At 39.8% G+C, this 21,938-nt stretch overlaps 3 protein-coding genes across 7 annotated transcripts in view; 2 read left to right on the top strand and 1 right to left on the bottom strand.

Annotated features, from left to right (window-relative positions):
• The first annotated feature begins 1,853 nt into the window (after positions 1–1,853).
• Positions 1,854–7,046, top strand: guca1a (guanylate cyclase activator 1A). The gene is made up of 4 exons (XM_047389384.1): positions 1,854–2,208; positions 3,816–3,965; positions 4,047–4,140; positions 6,245–7,046. The coding sequence occupies exons 1-4, from the start codon at positions 2,011–2,013 to the stop codon at positions 6,370–6,372; spliced, it is 570 nt and encodes a 189-aa protein (XP_047245340.1). The 5' UTR covers positions 1,854–2,010; the 3' UTR covers positions 6,373–7,046.
• On the bottom strand, positions 4,084–20,632 carry orc5 (origin recognition complex, subunit 5). Of its 5 annotated transcripts, none has more exons than XR_007041996.1 (16): positions 20,407–20,632; positions 16,036–16,166; positions 15,611–15,703; positions 14,076–14,261; positions 13,831–13,905; positions 12,291–12,402; positions 10,925–11,055; positions 10,785–10,833; positions 9,498–9,588; positions 9,356–9,402; positions 9,137–9,249; positions 8,971–9,018; positions 8,768–8,878; positions 8,419–8,531; positions 8,146–8,326; positions 4,084–4,208 (listed from the first exon to the last, which is right to left on the bottom strand). XR_007041996.1 is itself a non-coding variant. In XM_047389375.1 (15 exons), exons 1-15 carry the CDS (start codon positions 20,615–20,617, stop codon positions 8,281–8,283), a joined length of 1,557 nt encoding a protein of 518 aa, XP_047245331.1. In that variant the 5' UTR covers positions 20,618–20,632; the 3' UTR covers positions 8,066–8,280. The 5 variants fall into 5 exon arrangements, 3 of the variants coding, with proteins under 3 accessions (XP_047245331.1, XP_047245333.1, XP_047245332.1); XR_007041995.1 differs by lacking the exon at positions 4,084–4,208 and adding an exon at positions 7,087–7,899; XM_047389375.1 differs by lacking the exon at positions 4,084–4,208 and having other exon boundaries at positions 8,066–8,326.
• Positions 17,360–21,938, top strand: part of lhfpl3 (LHFPL tetraspan subfamily member 3) — a 48,746-nt gene continuing 44,167 nt past the window's right edge. Inside the window, exon 1 of the mRNA XM_047389383.1 lies at positions 17,360–18,420. Coding sequence (XP_047245339.1) covers positions 17,973–18,420 — 448 coding nt within the window. The 5' untranslated portion in view covers positions 17,360–17,972. The remainder of the gene's footprint in view (positions 18,421–21,938) is intronic.

Genomic DNA, 21,938 nt, shown 5'->3' with positions numbered 1-21,938 from the left:
TATACATTTTATCAAGTAAATTCATCAGGAATTCTCTGAACAACAATTGTAAATATATACTTATTAACATATAATCACCTAGCTGCTGAAAACATGAATTTCATATTTGTTATTCGAAACCACTACCATCTGTTATTATTTTTCTCCCACTCATACATAGATCATATGGCTTTCTGAACGTGTTCTCCTGAACTCTAAGTGTGCTGTATTGAAATAAACGTCTTTACTAATCTTCTGTAATCTCTTTACCTGTGGAAAGAAACACAGTTAAAGCTGCAAATGACCTGGAAAAAGCTTCGGACCGATCCTTTTTCCGTTTCGCTCGCAGTTTTTCAGGGATTTTTATAGTAAAACTATACAGATGTAATTAAAAATATACATTTGGTCAGCCAGCATTCATAAACTTAATTTTCTTTATTGTAATGGTAGGATAATACATTTATGTTTTTCTATCGCAGTGTCTGTTCATGCATTTTTTGAGTGTGTCTCTACCAGCTTTGCACATCAAGACTGAAACATTAACCCAATCTTTGATACAAAATAACTCAAGCTCAGTCAGACTGGATGGAGACCATCTGTGAACATCAATTTTCATGTTTTGCTACAGGTAAATTAATTTGCAAAAACAAAAAATATCTGAAAAGTGTGGCATATGTTTTCAGCCCTCTTTACTGTAATACTCAAATAAATTTCAATTTTGATAACATTTGCAATTGCAAAATGTTATTGAACAGAAAATAACGGTAGGCTTTAAAATTCAATAAGTTGGGCAACTCAAGAGCCAATCAGGCAAAATATAAGCATTGTTTAGAGAACAGACTGCAACCAGTATTATTTTATTCTTGTGCGGAAACATAATTACACTTTTATACAATATTGCAAATGGGTTTTGTGCCTCAATATACTGCTGGTAAAGAAAGCAAAATGTTTAAATACAGTAAAAACAGCAGCAGCCCCTAAACAAAACCTTGGGGTACACCAAAATGGACTGCATAAGGGGGAAATCTGTACTTAGAATAAGTTATTGTTTATTTTAATCTTTTAGTTTCCATTGAAAAAGATACTTTCTTAATAATTGGATTGTCAATTTGGAGTTGTATTGTGATAATAATGTTAACCTTTTTGTTCATATCGCCTAGCTCTTAAAAAAGTGTCCGTCTGAATGTAAATTAAGCTCTATATAAATATAGATGTTCTATGAAGGCTTCTGAGGTTATGAAAAGGAAAAAGGCACCAGGGTTGTAAGGGCCTATACACATTAGATAAGTACACCCTAGCTGCTTCCTTAGCACAGAAGTGTTGACACAATGCCAAGAGGGAAAGACGTCAGCAAGGACCTAAGAGAAGCAGTTGGAAGAGCAAGTGGAAAGCACTTAGTTGCCAATTTTCCCAGAAGAGGAAGTCCCGGGAAATTCCCCCGAAGGTCAGACCATGCGATGCTCAAAACCCAGCAGCTCCTTCTCAGATTAGGCAGACCTCGGTTAGCATGGTAAAGGTTCATGTGTATGACAGGACAATTAGTAAGAGCTAATCAGCCTCAATAATGTGTAAGGAGGAATGCTTGTACTACTGGAAGGAGCAGTAGACCCCTAGCGTTTTCTCCATTGTGCCTCGTGGTCGTTAAAGCTGCACCACTCATTATCCAGTCCGCATGAAGTACAATATGTCTCATCAGCCATGATGCATGTTGGCACATGAGGGATGAAACCTGCATCATGCGTGTCAGCACATCCCCGGGCAAAGGCGGGAAGGCCACTCTGCCCTTTTAATGGAGGGATTAAGCTAATCAACTGCATGTTTTCCTGGATTACAGCCAGAGATTAAAACCAAGGAGAATGTCAAGTGGGCGTGGAGATCTGCAAAACTACAAAAGGCCCTTGCCAAGTACCACCCTCAACCTAAAGGTGTTGAGGTGACTGTGAACAGGGATAAGATCCGCTTCACAGTAGACCAATTTGGCAGTGAAGTCTGAGCAGCAGCAGCAGTTTGCACCTCCAGCTGTTAAGAGACATGGGCAACTCCAACGGGTGCACCGTGGACGACCTGCAGGCGGTGGAGATGCACCTGTGGTACAAGAAGTTCATGACGGAGTGTCCATCGGGGCAGCTCACTCTGCACGAGTTCAAGCAGTTCTTCGGGCTGAAAGGATTGGACTCAGAGGCCAATGCCTACATAGAGCAGATGTTCCGAACGTTTGACATGAACAAGGTCAGTTAAAACAGAACAAAATGTCGTTTTTTCCTGCTTTTTTTAAGTATTTACACCAAAAGGTTTTTCCTTCACATGTTTAATAGTCTGCATTTTTACTTTTGGGTCTCTAAAAAAAAACTAAACACACAGACCGTAATTAATTTTAGGTGCTTAGTTCTCCGTCTTATTTCGTTAAAAAACTAAGAAAGAAAACTTTTATACTTTTTGATGTAAAGAAGAAATGCATATTTTTCTGGGGAAAAAAAATCTAATTACAATAAAGGCAATTATTGCTAACTACTAAATAAAATAGACGCATAAAATAAATGTAAGAGGAAAAGAATTGCATAAAACTACCAAACTGGGACTGAAAAACAACATTAAACGGCATTAAACTCTTAGAAGCTGTAATGCAGGGGCGTCCAGTCGTTTTTTTTTTTACAGGGCCGATGTTTAAGTTTGTGTTCCTGTTCGGTTGAATTGGCTCCTGAACACGTCAAGTTCTGCAAGAACAGCTAATTGATTTAATTCAGGTGTGTTGAACCAGTGAAACATCCAAACCATGCAGGTCACCGTTAAGACTGGCTCTGGACACTACTGCTGAAAAAAATGGAGCGTATCAGAAAACATCGCAGCTGATTAGGGCCCCCTGCTGGCCTGGCTGATCTAACAGAAACTACATTTACACAAAACAATTTAACAAATGCACTAGTTTTACACATATTTAGGGAAAAATCTTGTTGTTCCAACTTTTGTCTTAAATTTTGTTAAAGTTAATCTTCTTTTTAAAGACATTTAAAACTGTTAATAAAGCTAAAACTTTTTGGTATTGTATTTCTTGTCTTAACTGTATCAGATCATAAGCAACCTAAATCTTAAAGAATTATTTTTTTTATCTCATTCTTTAAAATCATAAAATGAAATGGGGACATTTTATCTTCACAGATTTACTAAATACAACAGTTAGTTTGACAACTAATCCTGCTATAACTAATTCTGCAATTCAAATTGGCAGTGATTTCAGAAGTTTGCTTCAGCCAATGCAGCAGCAAAAAACACAAAATTATTTAAAAGGCTCCAGGACTCTGTTCATCTGTAAAACTAAGCAGCTTATCATTTTAGAAATAACCGTCACATTTCCAGCATGACTCTTTAAAACATCTGTTCTTGAGGCTTCCTTAAATGTATGCAACAAGAAAACTTGTTAGATCTAATTTATGTCCACTCCAGCGAAGCAGGCCTTTAAATCAACCTCCCAGCTACAAGCTTTCGGCCCAATTTCAGTTTAATTGGGAGCAACTTTGTGCGACTGACAGGGTCGTCACAGGATTTCAGTCTCAGAAGCTATATTTACTCCCTCCTTGGGCCAACAAAAGGCCGCTGTAATCTGCGGCTTGATTGAACAAGGAGATTATCCCCGAGACGATGCTTTGATGCTGAGATTGTTGTGGCATAGACAGTCCAGGAGATAATCTGTCTTGGCAAAGGATCAGTGAAGCAGCAGGAAGGCGGTGTGCTGCTTCACTTATTAAAGCTTTGAATAAATAAAAAAAGTAAATGCCAAGAAGGTATAGTTATGGATTATAATCTAACATTTGGCACAAATGTAACACTGATCTCTGCAGGATGGCTACATAGACTTCATGGAGTACGTGGCGGCTCTGAGTCTGGTGATGCGGGGAAAGATGGAGCACAAGCTTCGCTGGTACTTCAAGCTCTACGATGTGGATGGAAACGGCTGCATCGACCGCTATGAACTCCTGAACATCATCAAGGTAGCGTCACAGCCCTCTCCCTGCACGTTTCTTAAATCTCCTTCTCAGTGCGACGCGCTGATTTTAATTCCTCTCCTCCAGGCCATCCGGGCAATCAACGGGAACGACAATCAGGACTCAACCGCAGAAGAGTTCACCAACAGAGTCTTCGATAGGATTGACGTTAATGGAGATGGTGAGTACAGCGGGGGCGGTTGACGTTCGGTGCCTGATCCAGTTTCCAAATCCCACTTTGAATTCAGTCTGACATTAAGGAAACCAAGAAAAGGTCAAGTAAAGACAAAACAAAGAACAACTTCTAAGTTCACCTGAACAAGAACTGATCTGGACTGTAGTGTAGTGATTTCTATTTAGTGTTTGTAGAAAAATAAGACATGAAAAGTGATGTGTGGACAGATGCTAAAATATTTGCGGGTCCTCTATAAGCCCCCTGTTTTAAATCAACCAACAGTTACTTTATTAAACTGCATAAAAACATTATTCATATTGCATACTGAGAATTATAAAGCTCCTTATTAACTCGTTAAAACAATAAATATCAAGTTTTTCCTGCAGTTTGCAAAGTACATCCAGATTAATAGAGATGTACAAGTCAGATTTCTGATGGGACGAGTTGTTTAGTCTCGATTTTAGGTCAAACATATTGAGCCATTATGGCTTGTTATTCTTTTGATTAAGACAATGATTGTCTAGACTTCAACAAATGTTCATGAGACCCTGAAAAGATCTCTGCTTGATCTGATTTTCATCTTATCTGAAGCTAAGAGAAAGGGGGATGGGTTTGAAGTTTTGTCTTCCTCATACTATGTTCTTGTCCAGTTCAGCAAATTAATAATATTTAGCCACTTCATGTCAATGGAGACGTCACTTGCTTTCTGGATCTCAGGCTCTCAGCCAGCAAGCAGGACCTACGTCCAGGTCCTTATCTCTGTGCCAAAGGAGTCTTGGCTCGTCGTCCTTGTGACCGGCCCGGTTTCTCTAAGGAACGACAGAAGACAGCAGGTTTCTGTCTAGTAGGCATGGATGTTTAGATGGAGTATTTAGTATCTCATTCCCGACCATGAGACAAAATAATGGCAAATAAATGTAAGAGGCTTTAGCTACAGAAGTGGATGATAAGGAAGCGGTTTCTCAGCAGTTACTTAGAAAACAGTCTCCTCCAAGCGAACGGTAATCATGACAAAAACAAACGGGCTGTCTGGGCTCAGCTGATCACATTGGACAGCGATGACAGCGTATCTCTAGGATGGACCAGAACTTTATATGTCTCTTCTTGTGGTGCCACGTCTGACATGTTGCTCTAACAAGAAAGGAGGAGAAAGAAAACGCATAGGACATCCAGGATTATCTGATGGGAACAGAGGGAGATATTTATAAAAACCTCAGAAAATCCTCCAAGGTCTTTAAACCTACTAAAACATCACTTTAGGATGCTGTAGCTATTAGAATGATCATTGTTATCAAATCAGTATTCTCAAATCTTTCATTTAAGAGTTAAAACTGCCACATAATTAAGCGTAGCTACAGTTGGTCAAGTAAAAACAGACCATACTCCAGCTTTTACTACATAAAGTTGGATATATTTCAGCGATAGATCAAACTGTTTCGTTCCTTAACTTAGTTCCACATAGTGATGTTTTAAAGCATTTATGGTATTAAAATGGTTTTCCTCTTTTATTTTTAACCATAGAAAATGAATTTAAAGTGATAATCTATCTTAAAAGGAGAAAAACTGTCAATTTTAGTACTCTACTGAGTATTCTACTTTAAAAAACTATTAAAGTGAAAGTTTTGTCTGTAAATGAGTCATCAGTTTCTGAAGTCTCTTACTTAATGTTTAATATGTTGCCGCCAATTAAATGAAGCAAAAGCTCTGGACAAAAAGAAAGTACACCCACTTTAAAATCTGGGATTTGATTGTTTTTCTACACGAGGTTAGATTTAATCCCTTTAGAAGCGGTTAAAGATTCAACCCTTGAATTGCTAGAGGGTGTACTTTCTTTTGGCCACATTTATTCTCAGCAACATGCTCATCCAGGAGGAGTGAATGCTACAAGTCTCTGACTGGATGCAATCTGCTGGGTTTCCTTAGATAGAAAAACTTTTTATCCAATTTGAATAAATAACTGAATCTGACTGAACTGTTCAATGGTTACGATTAATTGGAATGTATGAACCTGACTTTGTGAAGAACCTTTGAGACGACACGTGTTGTGAATTGGCACTAAATAAATAAATAAACTGAATTGAATTTATTCTGACAGCGTGTCTCTGAACAGGTGAGCTCTCTTTGGAGGAGTTTGTGGAAGGCGCTCGCAGTGATGGAGACTTCATGGAAGTGATGATGAAGAGTCTGGACCTCCGTCATATTATGGCTATAATCCACAGCAGGAGGCACAGTGTTTAGGTTCTGTCCGCCCCAACTACCTCATCCTCATTCACAGCTCTGCCTATGAGGCCGTACTATTGACAACACAGACATGTCCTAAATTTAATCTTCTAATGAGGGACACTCATGCACTTTAAAACGGGCTGACTCACTCCGGTCATTGTCCTTGGTTTATAAGAGTCATAAGGCCGCCCTGGCATGAAGGATGACCTCTCCAGAGGTCCACTTCTCCACCCAGAGGGATACGATGGTGGAGCTGAATGGAAATTACACACTCAACTGAGCTCCACAGATCTGCTTTTATTTTCTGAACCAAAGTCCCTCTGCATCAAATTAGTCCAATCTATTTACCCGCTCTCACCTGCGGGGTCTGCAGGAGGAAACTACCGACTCTGCAGGGGGCTAAACATTAGACCCCAATTGATGGAGAATGGGGATTTGATTCTCTATCCTTAACTTTTTTTCCACGTTTTAAAAACAGAAATGAAAAAGAGGGCGTGGGTGGGTGTTTCTTTGACTGAAGGGTTGGCTTAAAAATCAGCATGAAGACAGAGGTCAGGAATATCCTGGTTCTGTTGTCAGCTGTGCTCATCTGGTGCCTTCAGTTGAAACACTGAACAGTATGTTTGATTTTCAGCTTTTGTCTATTTATACACTGAGAAAAAAACAATAAAAACACGATGTGAAAACTAGAGTTTTGTCCTGATTAAATGAACTGTACCTTTAAATAAAAAAGGTAAATTATTTTTTATTTCTACTGATAAAGTCACATGTAAACGTTTCTGAGGACATCTAAAAATCTAACCATTGGAGGCATTTTTACAAAAACGCAGACTGTAAAAATGTATAGAAAATGAATGAAAGTTAAAGACCGAACAAATTCACATGGTTAATAAAACTCAATAAATACAGTGAACGTCTGTTGAGGACAACATGGGGAGTTCAAGGGGTATGAATACTTTTAAAACGTCCACTTTGTAGATTTTTACATAAAATTAGCAGCTAAAGCAAACAGACTGAGATGGAGATATATCATATATGCAAAGAGTTCTGTTGGGGGGTTTTATCTGAACCTGGAAGTGGTTCTGATACAAATGAATAAATAAAAAATGTCAAAAATACTATGTAAGTTTGTAGACTTACAGTACATGGAAAATATATTTAATAATAAACAGGAAAACATGGAGGGATTTTTACGCTAGAGACTAAATAAAATGTAATAACTCAAATTGCAGTGATGACAGAAAAAAAAACAGCAAAAAAGCTTTTTAAATGGAGGTCATTGGCACAGAAAACAACCAAAGCAAAGGTCACATGAAAGGACCTAAAATAAATCAAGAATATGTAAGAATAAAATGTAAAAACTGCTGAGGTAGGAGGCATGAAACTGCAAGCTGTGGTTTAAAAAGGTAAAAAGACAAAGAGATGCATTCCTGCCTCGGAGCAAAGGTCAAAGGCTCTCCTGAATGTTGCCAGGATCGCTTCACGTCAGGAAAACCGCTCCACAGGCAGGTGATGCAGTCATCTTCATTTGCATTTCTGAAACTAAATGTTTTGTGCTTTTATTTGTATGTCTGCTATTTATAAATAATTAACCGGCTATTTTTCCTTTGATACAAACATGACATTTCAAACACAAAATGCCACATTTGGATAGTTACTGTAAATAAGGAAAAACTACCATGTGAGCTTTAAATAAATATAAAGAAAGTTAATGTGGCAGTATAGTATTTATTTTATACAAATGCAAATTTAACATGGTCACAAATAATACAAAAACAATAAGGTCACCTTTTAGCCACAAGGTGGCAGCGACACCTAACAGCAGTCTGGGTTTCTCCTTGAGCCAAACTCTTGTCCTGCAGAACTACACCTCTCTTTATCTTACAGTCACCATGCGTCACCTCTCCTTCACGCACCGCAGCCTCACAGGAAATCATACAGATACTTCACAATATCAAAGTTCACCGTCCTGGAAAATAAACCACACCACACAGGACTCTGTTAGGTTCAGTTCCCCTTAAATAACTCGGGAGGATGAGAGAGGAGCAGCCACACGCTCACCTGGATATGGCAGAAATAAAATCCAGGGAAACGGCACATTTGTACTTGGGTGTATCGAGCTGGTCGTCGTGGCTGACCAGAGTCAGCAGCTGCAAAGTCACCAGAGAGGAGATCTAAACAGAGACAAAGAGGAGAAAGAATTTACCTCTACAACAGACAGCTTTTCCAGCTTGTTGATGTGGATAATTCACTAAAAACTGTTTATTCTTAAAACAAAACTAAATACACAGTCCCTTCACATTACTTTAAGGCTAAATCACAGAGTTTTCCAGCCTGGATGGTTGTGCTTGAACTTCAGATCTAAAAACTCCTGACTACAGCATGACAGAACCACCTGCTGGGCTCTGACCTGGGAGAAGATGCTGGCAGTCGGAGCGACTCGGCTGTCCACCACGCTGTAGAAAACGGCGAGCAAGCGGTCCAGAGGGAAGGGCTTCGGCCCCAGAAGGTGGTTACTCGTCTGAAAAACAGTGAGTAGATGTGCTTTACCTTAAGACACAGCTGTGGGTAAAACATGAGCCGATAACAGCCGGGTAAGGCAACGGTGATCACCTTCTCGTTTTTCTTCAAGAAGTTTGTTTTTCTTATTTTACCGTGGTGCTAGAGGGAGAAAACAGAGCACATCAAGCGAAGTCTACACAACACACTTTACCAAGACCCTTCATTCAGTTAAACAACAGGACATCTGCAGGTGAAACCCTCTAGAGAGATAAATTACCTTCAGAAAGAAGCGTTTATCTGTGCGGGCAGGGTTGTAGGACGCCAGATAGGCAGCAATCAGCAGGAACTTGGAGTAATAGGGAAGTTCAACATGAGTGTGAGCTGATAAACCTTTGAAGGGAGGAGACGGATCCGATCAGCCAGTACCATCACACACTTCACCTTTATTTATAGTCTTCTAACACTTGTGAATAAAATGCTTTCTGTGTGTTGGCACCTCTCAGGGCTCCGGTCTCATGTTCCTCCATCTGCTCCCACTGAAGACTAAACGAAGGCAAAACACCACGCACCGCGTTGTGATTTATTTCAGCAGAATATCAGAGGTTAGTTAAGGAGCAAACTGAGGTAAAAAGTCAAACCTGGACACCTCTCGAAGGTAAACTGTCTGCATGGCTTTTTTCAGATGAGGCTCGATGTATTTCCACAGCTTGTGTGTGTCCGTCTCCTTCACTGAACACCAACAGAAACTCATTCGTTTTTACCAAAATTTCTTTTCTGCTTTGGGCTTATTTTAAAAGATGCAAACTGCAGTTATCCAATACAATTATACAGGTACATCTAAAATATTAGGAAATCATAACGAAGTTCAATAATTTTTCTCACGTATTTCAGAAAGTAGAACTCATATAGATTCATTGCACAGAGTGGAATATTTCAATATTTTTTAATTTTGATTTATGGTTCACAGATAACAAAGAAACACCGGCAAAGGGTTCCTGAGCCTCTAAATGGTCTCTCAGTTCAAATCAGTAGAACACAATCATGAGGAAGACTGCTGACTGGACCACAGGTCCAGAAGAGTCATTGACACCCTCAACAAGAAGGGGAAGCCACAAAAGGTCATTGCTAAAAAAGCTGGTTGTTCATAGAGCGCTGTATTCAAGCAGATTCATAGAAAGTTGAGTGAAAGGAAAAAAGGCACTGGCAAGAGCCACCGTGCATAGACTAATACTAGACATGGGCTTCTCGGACTGAGGAGACAAAGACCTGGACTGTTCCTCAGTCCAGGTCTTCCAGTCCTTCCAGTCCAAACTTGTCTTTCCAAATAAAAGTAAAGTCTGCATTTTATTTTGAAATAAAGGTCCCAGAGTCTGGAGGAAGATTGCAGAGGGACAAAATCCACATTGCTTGAAGTCCAGTTTGAGGTTTCCACAGTCAGTGATGATCTGGGATGTCATTTCATCTGCTGGTTCTGGTCCACTGGGTTTTCTTAAGTCTACAGTCAACGCAGCCGTTAACCCGGACATTTTAGAGCACTTCATCCTTCCTTCTACCGACAAGCTTTATGGAGATGCTGATTTCATTTCCCAACAGAACATGGTACCAGCCCATACTGCTAAAGGTACCAGAATCTGGTTCAATGACAATGGTGTTGCTGAGCTCTTTTGACCAGAACCCCATAGAGAATCTGTGTTATATTGTCAAGACAAAGATGCAGATGACCCGAAGGTCACGGAGGACACTGAATTTTGGGTTTTCATCATCTGTAAGCCATAATCATCAAAATGACAAGAAATAAAGGCTAGAAATATTTCACTGTGATGAACCTATATATGAGTTTCACTCTCTGAAATCAGAAACAAGACATATTGAACTTTTTCATGATATTCTCATGTTTTAAGACGCTCCTGTACTCATAGCTCTACCTTTCCCTGCTGCGACGGGCTCACAGAATTTTGAAAAGTTGAGGGCCGCCTGGTTGAAATGGGACAAAACAAGAAAAATGACTGATGAATGAAACCAGTTTAAAAGCCCACAGTAACCCAGTAAGGTGTGTGTTTCTCACCAGGTGCCGCAGCTCTCTGAGGTCCCGACAGATGGGGTAAAAGACCCCCAGCAGCATGTTGATGTAGGAGGAGTAAAACTCTGCTGAATATGAAGGATGTCGGTCTGTGGACAAAATCTGCTGCAGCTCGCCTACAAACAGATAAAAGTTGGACACATCAGGGTCACGCAGAAAGAGAAGTCCTACAAAACCAAAGCAGAACAGATCAACGTTTTCTGGTTTTTTCAAGACTGGCTGCTTTGTTTGCTAGTTTTTAGCCTCCACAGACTGTTGTCAAGGGTACCTTTAGAGACCTTTTGTGAGAAAACACAAATGTTTTTGCTGCACTTACAAAAAGTGTCAAAAGTAGTTTTGTACCTAAAGTGAAATAAAAATTTTAGGGATAAAAATAAGCATACAACAAAATGCGATCTTGTCTATATATCTTTTATAGGACTTGAGAGACGAACCATCATCACCTCCTCTTCACCATCATCCTCCGTCACACCCGTCATGTTCATATCCTCCCTCAACACAGTTAGATGTCCCTCCAGCCCCCCCAAATGTTAACGATGAGCAAGTTTCTTCCGATCATCCACTGAATGCAAGGTTTCAGAAAATATAGCACCTTTTAAAAGTATTCACACTGCTTGACCTTCTAACCATCGGCCACTGGGCAAGCGGCAGGGGACACCCTGGACAGGTTGCCAGTCTGTCACAGGGACACACAGGTCAAACAACCGAGCGCGCACACACACACACACACACACACACACCAAAGTGCAATTAAGTGTAACCAATCAACATTACCGTGGTGTTTTTGGACTGCAAGAGGAGGCAGTCCAAAAACCTGGAGAGAACTGAAACATGAGCGAGGAGGAACATGGAAAAAGACCCCAGGCTGGGATTCGAACCCAATACCTTCATTGCTACGAACTGCACCACCGTGCAGCATCACATTTTTTATTCAGGAAAATTTTCAGACACCAGCATTCTTCATGTTGGTCTGTCAGAAACAGTTTATCTGTAAAGTGACAAAATGTAGACAAGTCTGCTTACCGTTAGATGTCAACATGACAAACATTCATCCCTGGAGGTCCGGCTTGAAGGATTCATAGGTCGGACTTTTAAATGGCTTCAAAATAAAATCTTCTGAAGTGAAAATGACTTCAAATGCAGACGTGCAAAGAAAATGCACTTAAATATTACACTAAAGTCTGGCTATATAGGACAGCACATCAGCACAGTTTATTCTCATGATAATTCATAATGAAATATGTCCCTGCAGTCGCTGCTCGAGGTGTTAGAAGAAAATCACAGGAACATCTCTCTGGTCCCACACTACAAGTGACAGCATCATTATGCAGAAAGACGTGAGAGCTGATACCTTTACTGTAGTCTGGGAAATGAAGCAGAAGAGGCTCAAAGCAGCCGGTGTTGGGTCTGAACTTGTCCCAAACGATTTCACTGAGCAGGATGACGCTGACGTTGTCCTTCACCTAAAAATAAAATGCCACAAACGTGCGGTTTTGTTTAACAACACATTTCAGTGAGGCGAAAGGGTGTATCCATGGATACAGCCATTTCTCTCTCTCTCTCTCTCTCTCCGATGTTTCCTGTCTGTTATGTTATGGAAATGAATTTGAGTTGATTGAGGCAAAAGACGGGGCAGGTTTTAATTACTGGACCTAAATTTGAAACATTAAGTTTTGACATTGAGAGTTTCCTTGGCTGCATTGCAGCGGCAGTTTATACACCAAGGCGGTGAAAGACACACTTTGCTCTTCTAACCTGTGCAAACGGTCGCCATCATTAGATCACATTGAACTGAAACAATCTGATCCTGTAGAGGTTAATATTGTCAAAATGCAACGTCTACAAAGTTTGTTAACGTATGAACAAGTTTATTTAGACTAGGGTTGCACAATATATCGCAAATTTATTGGCGTTGCAGCATCACTCTGCCAATATATCAGAGAAGAACAGCTTGGACCGCAATAAGTGTTCGCTAATTATTTAAGCAGCAAGCATTAAGGCTCTCTATACCTGCAATATATTTGGTGACACTTTCTAAGGTGGTAAGGTTGGGAAGTCGTAAAAAGAACTACAACTAAGTTGATTGAAACCAAAATCATCTGACCTTCAGATATAATAAATACTTTAAACGGAACCTCTCTGATGGTTGAAATATCTCATAAAGCAACACATCATCTAAAAAGATTCAAAAACACTAGAAAACTAAGTTAATGACTTCTATCAGTGTGGAAAGGGTCACGAAACCATCTCTACGACTTTGGGACACCAGCAAACCAAAGTAAGAGCCATAATCCACAACTGGAGAAAACACTCAGCAGCAAATGCTCCCAGGAGAGAAGGTCAACCAAAATTTCTCCAAGAGCACTTTGACAATTCAACCAGGAGGTCACAAAACATCCCAGAACATCGAAACATCTGCAGGTCTCACTGCCTCAGTTCAGATCAGAGGTCATGATTTAATAATAGGAAAGAGAAACAGGGCAAATACGGCCTCCATGGGAGAGGTCCAAGGCCAGAACCATCATACTGAAAATGGTGGTGGAAGTGTGAGGTTCTAAGTTACATCTGTGATATTGAACAGAAAAGTATCTGAACTTGTGAAGGAGAAAGCAGAAATAGTCATAAATCTACACCCTAATTATCACTTTCAACTGCACCAACACTGAAGCAGAGACAGGTTCTCAGCTTTTACAAGAGGAAATATGGTGAGAGCGTTTAATTAAATGCAGTGAGAGGCTGCCATCCCTCTTTCCTAACAGCATTATGAAATAACTCATACCTCTCACCTCAAGGTTATTCATTACAAACGAAGCTCTTCGAGGGTCTCTTCATCATCTGAACAGTACAACAACAATGAAGAGCCTCCAACGATAAATAAAGAAAATGCTCACCAGCTCCTGAAGACGGAGGAGAGCAGGGAGAAGATTGACATCAGCGTCTCTTAGAAGTTCAGCTTTCTCCATTACCTGAAAAACACACAAGGCCTGTTTCTGGGAGCTTCATTGAGGCCTTTTATGTAGACAACTTACCAGCGAAAAAATGTCCCAATTTACTACACCTAATCACATTAGTATGCACATAATAAGTGTCATAGATTGGGGCATTTAATGATTAGAGATGGTTGCGAGCAACTCACGATGTATCGCGTCTGTTTGGCAGGAGACTGGGAGGACTGCTGTCTGTAGATGCGAACAAAGTCTGAGAGGGAAGGACTGCGGGGAAGCAGCGAGGCGGCGTCGCCACCGAAGAAAGACTGCAGCACTTTTTCAAACAGCAGCGCCACAGAAACGCATTCCACACAGCTGACTGTGACATGAGGAAGCTGCAGACGGCAGGAGGACAAGTGATCAACCAGTTAATGGCTTCTGGGGCAAAAAATATAATAATTAACACCTTTCTACACAAAGCAAACCAAATTATTAGCTATTAGCTGCTATTAGCTGATTCAGAAATCCAAAATAAATAATAAAACTAAGAAATCCCCAAAGATATTAAACGTACAATAAACTAAATTATCTGAAATTTTAAATAAAATAATTACTTGTTGTACCATTTCTTCCCTTTATACACTAGTAATTAATTTAGAGATGCACAGATCAACCTTTAACTGCCCGATATATGCAAACACTTGAACATATTGTTGGAATAAGACAAACCGCTCTAAGTTCAGTTTGTGTATGTAAATAATGAATCCACTCTTCGTAATAAATTAATGCTGTTCCACATTGTTCTGGACTCGGACCTATTCTTTTTGCTCTTAAAACATAATATAGAGTTTCACCATCAAGCTGATGATGTTCGTCTTAATCCGTCCTTAAACCCTGAGAAAATAAACCCGCTTCCCAGATTTGAACCTAACGTTGGGATAAGAAGAACTACTTAAGTTCAGTTTGTACATGTCTGAAATTGATCGTTTATAATAAAAGCAAGTATGGTGTTCCGCAGGGTTTTGGACTTGGACCTATTCTTTTTACTCTTTTTATGCTTTCCTTGGGAAATATTAGAAAACATGACATACAGTTTCAACATCCTTGGCTCTATTATTTCTAAATCCTGAGAAAACAAATCTGCGCTTAAGACTTGAATATGTTGGGATTAGAGGAACTGTTTTTAATTGGTTTAAGTCACAGTTATTTCCTAATCTGTTTACTTTTTATATGCACTGTTATGCTGATGACACTTAGCTCTTTTCCTCTATACATCCTAAATAAATAAATCAGCTACTAAAATTCTACGTCTTTCTGAAGACATGAGTCCTGGATGTCCTACAATTGTCACAATCTAACTTAGGATAAATGAATAGAACATTTTTAAAGCCTATAAAACTCAAATTATAGCTTAATCTTCTTCTTACACTGGATGGTAAGATGATTAAGACAGATATGCTATAGTTGGAAAACCATGGTATTAATTTTGACCAGGAGCCATTTTTGAATCTAACAGAAAATGATGAGATTACTATTTTACTTTAAACTCACAAAAGGATTTAAAGAACACACTATTTTTTGTGTTTTCAGCCAGTTCTCATACTTGGTGCATCTCATGAACAGGAGATTAACATTTTTCGGTTTAAATTTGGATGGGAACATTTGATTTGAAACTCTGTGTGTCACATGTTAAAAAATGTGTCTCTTTACGACGCTCTTTTAACCGTAAAAGTGTTTCTCTCACCTCCAGGTCCTTCATAAAAACGTTCACCACATGACTTTTTCCTGAGGCTCGATGACCATAGATGAAGAGTGAAGGGTAGCAGTACTGCTGGGGCTGAATAAACACAATTACACATCTCTTTAGACTCCATACAAGAGTACTGCTCATGTGATTTATAAATTAGAGCAATGAATTATGGTGGAAAGCTGGACATTAACTCCTCATACAAAAACATTAAGCAATAAGGACTCATCTTTATTTGGAGAATAATATAAGCTACTTCTGGCATATTTGTTGGCACCTCTGGTCTGGATGTGCAAAAACTCATAAATCAATGTTTCAAAGTAGAAGAATAATCTCACACTGAAAAAAGAAACATCTAACAGCATCAATAATTTCAGCTTCTGGTGGTGACACAGGTAATCACACCGGGCCATGACTCGTACCTGTCCCATAAGCGACAGCAGCAACCCAGCCTGGAGCTCTCTGCAGGGCAGCTGCTCTGACACCCTCCGCAGCCTCTCCTCGTCGTACCCTGGGTGCTCTAGCAGCCCTGCCATCCAGCTCTGTTCACTCCCTGATAGAAATAAACACGTTAAACGGCGGGGAGGGTTAAAATAATCCATAGGTTATCTTAGCTAGTGACTATACATACCCCCCCCCCCCCTCCTTTTGGTGGAGAAGAGGCGACGTGTTCACGCGTAAATGTAAATCAAACGAGTGTTAACACTGAAAAATAGAAGCTATAAACACGAGGAGCTGATGTGGAAACATTAATAAGTGAAAATAAATCTATTAACAAACAGAAAATCTCGATTAAAGTCCGATAAAAGTCGGAATCAAACGAGAGACGAAACAAATCCTTGCCGAAAAATTCCCGCGCTCCCAGATTGCGTCACACGTTGTCATCACTCGGCAAACCAATCAAATGAAGGCATGGGTTTCTGGGTAATGTAGTTTGCCAGTCGACGTCACTGCTTACCGGTAACAGCTGGCTGAAAAACTCGTTGACATGGGTACATTTTTATAAAAGTTATATTTTAAATCATACTTTCCACGTGAGACTAAACCACAGTTAAGAAAATGCGTAAAATAAATGTCTTAACACATTTATACCCATTTGTTTGTAATTCATATTTTAAACATAATTAGGGAGATGAGACTAAAAGGTTTAAAGGTCTAGAAAAATCATGAATATTAACTGTTGCACCTCTTTAAAGTGTCTCCTCTCACATCTTTAATTCATATTTTAAAAACATGTATGCTCATGAGACAGAACAATTTATAAAGAACGCCAATAAATAACTGTTGCAACTATTTTAAGTTTGTCCTCTTCTTTCAGAAATTCACTTTTAAAAAATAATCGTCAGAGTGAAAATGTGTTAAACTAAGAAAAGCTTGAATAAATGTTGCAACTTCTTATAGCTCGTTTTATCCTTTCTGAAATTCAACAAAACAATCCAGCACATGACTGAGACTGAAACTTGTCTTCATCTTCCCTAAATATTGAAAACTAAATACTACTACAATATGAATATGAACATGAATGAATAATTGATGCCATTCCTATAGACTTATCCTTTCCTCTGACATTTTTAAAAACAAAAAAAATAGGACTGACCATTTTTTAATCTAAGGAAATATACGAATAATAAATAAAACTATTAATAAATGTAATTAAATCAATAAACTTGTTTTCTCCTTTTTAAATTTGTTTTTAAAAACATTCATATGCGACTGACTGATGCACACTTTTAAAAAAACATTTAGAAATAAATGTTCCAACCCCTTGATGCTTGTCATATTTTCCCTAAATGCAAATTAAAAAAATAAATACGCAAATGAGAATGAAAAATTCAAATGTGGGAAATGCATGATGTTTAGTGCAGTTTTATTCCATCAATGTTTCAGTTTAAGATTTCGCGCCCTGCTGCAATAACACTACGTCAGAATAGGATTAAGTGCTGTGGGTTGGCCCTGTAATATCCACGGATTTCCTCCAGCTCTCATTCAGTACGATCAGCTGCAGTTGTTGCTCTGTCGGCGAGGAGGACGGACCCATCAGGCAGGTGTCATCCCCCCGCTGGAGTCACAAACACCGGCTCAGGAGGAAACATTTCCCGCTGATGAATGTGAGCGCAGATGGAGAAAACAACCTTCCGCGGAAAGGATTTTGCCGGAATGCACGTTTCGTTTTCTGCAGACTGAGGCATAAAAATCGGAGAGAGGACTCCATGGATGCGAGGATGCAGTGATGCTGTGGCTGCAGCTGTAAACGAGGCGACTAGAAGCAAGAAGTTCTGCTGAATACCGAGCCCAGATGAGGCAGATGTTCGTCTGCTGAGCACAGATCCAGAGGACAGAGCAGAACAGTCCAGAGGACATGGTCCCCGGGGCCCCCAGCACCACGACCACCACCACCACCACCATGCTCCCCGCCTCGGAGGCTGCGAAGATCTACCAGACCAACTACGTGCGCAACTCCCGCGCCATCGGCGTCTTGTGGGCCATCTTCACCATCCTCTTCGCCATAGTCAACGTGGTGTGCTTCATCCAGCCCTACTGGATCGGAGACGGCGCGGACACCCCGCAGGTGGGCTACTTCGGTCTGTACCACTACTGCATCGGGAACGGGATTTCCCGGGACCTGGTCTGTCAGGGCAGCTTCACGGAGTTCAACAGCATCCCCTCCGGCGCCTTCAAGGCTGCCTCCGTCTTCATCGGCATGTCCATGGTTCTGGTGCTCACCTGCATCGGCTGCTTCGCGCTCTTCTTTTTCTGCAGCACCGGAACCGTGTACAAGATCTGCGGCTGGATGCAGCTGGCTGCAGGTAGGACACTCAGGGACCACAGGTGGGAGTTTGTTTGGAGATCTGAGGAGCATCCACATTACAGAGTTTAGGTGCTAAAACAGCCGGGAAGTGTGATGCGTTTTTATAACATTAAAAACACAATTTTATTAGGATTTTTTTTATATCTCAGAAGTATCACCTGCATGTCTATCTAGTATTAATCTAATGCCCCTAAAAATAATCTAGTTTAACCAATAGTCACCTGAATGTTGAACAGAATGGCAGCATCATTCTGAGGGGATGCTTTCTTGTTGGAGTTTTATATGGACCACCACAGGGTAAAATATGTTTATAAGTAAGAATTTGTGTGACATTCAGGCCTCTCAGTTAAAACAATGTAGAATCACATGTTGCTGCAATTACAACTGCACCGGCTTTGCACACCGGCCGACTGAATCGTTTTACCAGTTTTCTCTGCTAAAAAGCTCAAGCTCCAGCAGATCTGATAGAGAGCATCTGTTAGGGTTGCCACTGAGTTTTTAGGTCTGGGCTTTGACTAGGCCATTCTAACATCATTCCCTTGTTGCTCTGGCTGCATTTTGAGGGTCGTTGTTTTGCTGGAAAGTCAACCTCCACCCCAGTCTCAAGTCATTTGCAGCCTCTAACAGGTGTCCTTCCAGGATTGTCCAGTATTTAGCTCCATACATCTTCCCTCAACTCAGACGACCTTCTGTCATTGGTAAAGAAAGGCATCCCGCAGGAACTATGCTGCCATCACTATGTTTCAGTGTAGGGAAACATGTAATCCTTGTCGTTAAAGATTGCACAAAGATCCCATTTATATGTAGTGCATATAAAAAAAAAAAAAAACGTGCTAATTGATCTTTTTCCTGAGTATCAGGTAGGTTTTGTGGCTCTTGACAAACTTTATTAAACGGTAAGACCGAATGTAGAAATGTCTCTTTGGACTGTAAAGGTTGCCGACCCCTCATTTAAATGACTGTTTACTGATCAGTTATATTGCCTTTACTTTTGGGGTATCAGATTAAAGGGGCCTGGACACAATTTAGATTATTCTTAATTGTAAAAAAAAATTGAAAACTACACATTATTTACCTTCCACTTCACAATTACGCACTGCTTTCCGTTGCTGTAACACTTACAATCCCAATAAAATACACTGAAGCCAACTTTCTCAAAGCCATAGATCCAAAAATGTAATTACCTACCTTTACACTGCTGTTCACAGTTGCTGTTGATCTGTGTATTATTTAATTAGCAGCTCCAGACTAGTTCTAACAGAAGAAGTGAGTGTAGCCTGTTTTTCACACATTATGTCTGCATTTAGGCTGATATAAGGTGTTATTTTCCTCTAACACAAACTCGTATTTCTTTTCTTTCATTTTCACACTTGTACCTTTCACCTCAAGCTGGCAGAATATATAAAAGTTTAATTTATACAATCTCAAATTGCTCACACTGGAGTCAGAAAAACAGAAAACCTTCACCGATGTGAAGGCAGAGACACTGAACATGACCTGCAAAGTCCATAGAGTTCCTTTTCAAAACCTTTTGATGTGTGTAAGCTTGTGAATAGCTTATTGTCACTTGCATTCATAAGCATTTCAATGAGCTTAAAGATTAAATTTGCATAAAATATAAACAATAGTTCACAGTCAGAGGAACCCCCCAGAGTGACAATTGCAAAGGTTTAACAGGATGAAAATCTATGAATAGGAAACAACTTTAATTTACTCCACAGACATTTGAAAGTGTTTGTTATGCATACATTTGTCCCCATAGATACAGATTTTTGACCCAGAATATTTAATAATCCCTCAGCATTAAACTATTCCTGCAGACAAATAAAAACAGATTTTGCTCAGATGGGAAATAAATGTCATAACCAATAACAACCACATTAACAGAGACAACACAGCTCTGTTTTTGTGTACAGAAGTATGACCTGTAGGTTTACTGAGCACCAGTAAATATAACAAAAATAACTTATGATGGACTGGTGACCTGTAACTGGCTCCTGCTCGCTGCTGGCAGGATTAGATTTCACCCTGTGGGACCCTGGAGCAGCAGAACCTGGTAAAAGAAAAAAGACAAATGATGAGGACAAGAGGTTAGCTGGACCACTCCACGCAGCGTTCCCTTTCATCGAAAACACTTTTGTCTGTGAAGTATCCTGCTCGTCTGAAGCTTCAGCAGCTATGATTCTGATTGCCATAAAGATAAGGCACAACGAGCTCCATCACAAGCCAGTCTTAATGAGCAGGAGTTTGTTTTGTGGTTGGATAATAGTCACAGATCAGAGTTAGATGGACCCAGCCATGAAAGAAGCTTGATTTGGATCATTATCCTGTTAAAAATGTTTGCGGTTTTCTAGTAGAACCCATCCGATTTTATTCAAACTGTTCTGGTATTTCAAAGACTTCATTATGCCATTCACCCCAACAAGGTTCCCAGACCCACAGCATCACAGATCCTCCACCATACCTAGCAGTGGGCATGAGGTGTTTTTCCACATCCCGTGTTTCAAACCAGACCCACCTGGAGTATTTATTTCCATAAAGTTCAATATTAGTGTCATCTAACCTCCACATGTTTGTGATGATAGGGCAGAATAAAACATCTAATGGTTTTTATGGAGAGCTGAGGATCCCACTCTTTTCTGCTGTTCTCTAGCAGTGAGCTTCTAAGATTTATTATTTTTTTTACCTCCTTTTAAATCGTCCTCACTGTGTGGTGAGAAAACAAACAAGGATCCTCATCCAGTCTCGTTTGTCGCAGTTCCAGTTCTTCTAAACGTTGCCCTCACTGTCACTATGGACAACTTCTAAGAATCAACACACACACTAAAAAATGACAATAGAATTAATTAACCTATTTATGTCAACTGGTTCAACTAAACTAGACTGTTTCAATTTAAATATACTACCTAGTTATTGGCTACGATTTCTTTTAAGTAAATGACACAAAACAGTGCCAATTAATTGTTAAATTAAGTTAAAGTGACTTAGTCATTCAAGTATATTTTTACACAAAATTAAAATAAAATAAGATTTTAGACAATTTATTGGCATGTTTTCTTGATTTTCCCATTTTGAAGAATAGCCAAGACGAATGGGCTTCTTTGTCATGTTATGTTTATCCATCGTCCAGCGGTCAATGGATGAGAGGCAGCGTATAACCTGCACAGGTTGCCAGTCCATCACAGAGTAGCTCAGAGACGCACAGGACAAACAACCATGCACTGATACCTACTGACACCTTATGGAAACAAATTAACCTAGACGGAAGAGCTCTGAATACCGAAATGAAGCTACAGGTCTAGATGGTGTGAAAATGTTTAATAGTTAGCACCTAAAGAGCCAAAAGAGACTGATAATCTGAAAAACGGTTCAGTTTGCCATAATAGATGGATGAAAACACAAGAATATGCTTCAAAACATATTTCTTCTTTCGAAATCCAGACTAATTTAATCTGTTTAATGTATCAGCATGCTGTACAGTCCTTAAATTATCATAATTTTTCTTTAAACCATTCC

Source organism: Girardinichthys multiradiatus, chromosome 17 (genome assembly GCF_021462225.1).
Source record: "Girardinichthys multiradiatus isolate DD_20200921_A chromosome 17, DD_fGirMul_XY1, whole genome shotgun sequence".
Taxonomy (NCBI): Eukaryota; Metazoa; Chordata; class Actinopteri; order Cyprinodontiformes; family Goodeidae; genus Girardinichthys; species Girardinichthys multiradiatus.
This window is presented reverse-complemented; position numbering and strand designations above follow the sequence as displayed.

Bases quoted from the DNA above. Each gene is read 5' to 3' on its own strand.
- guca1a (XM_047389384.1), top strand. From the start codon at position 2,011: ATGGGCAACTCCAACGGGTGCACCGTGGACGACCTGCAGGCGGTGGAG. The intron at 3,966-4,046 runs GTAGCGTCACAG...CCTCTCCTCCAG, and splicing joins AACTCCTGAACATCATCAAG to GCCATCCGGGCAATCAACGG. The intron at 4,141-6,244 runs GTGAGTACAGCG...GTCTCTGAACAG, and splicing joins GATTGACGTTAATGGAGATG to GTGAGCTCTCTTTGGAGGAG.
- orc5 (XM_047389375.1), bottom strand. From the start codon at position 20,617: ATGGCAATCAGAATCATAGCTGCTGAAGCTTCAGACGAGCAGGATACT. The intron at 15,704-16,035 runs GTACGAGTCATG...GTGTTTATTCAG, and splicing joins TGCTGTCGCTTATGGGACAG to CCCCAGCAGTACTGCTACCC. The intron at 9,019-9,136 runs GTAATTTATCTC...TTCTCCCTCTAG, and splicing joins ATAAACGCTTCTTTCTGAAG to CACCACGGTAAAATAAGAAA.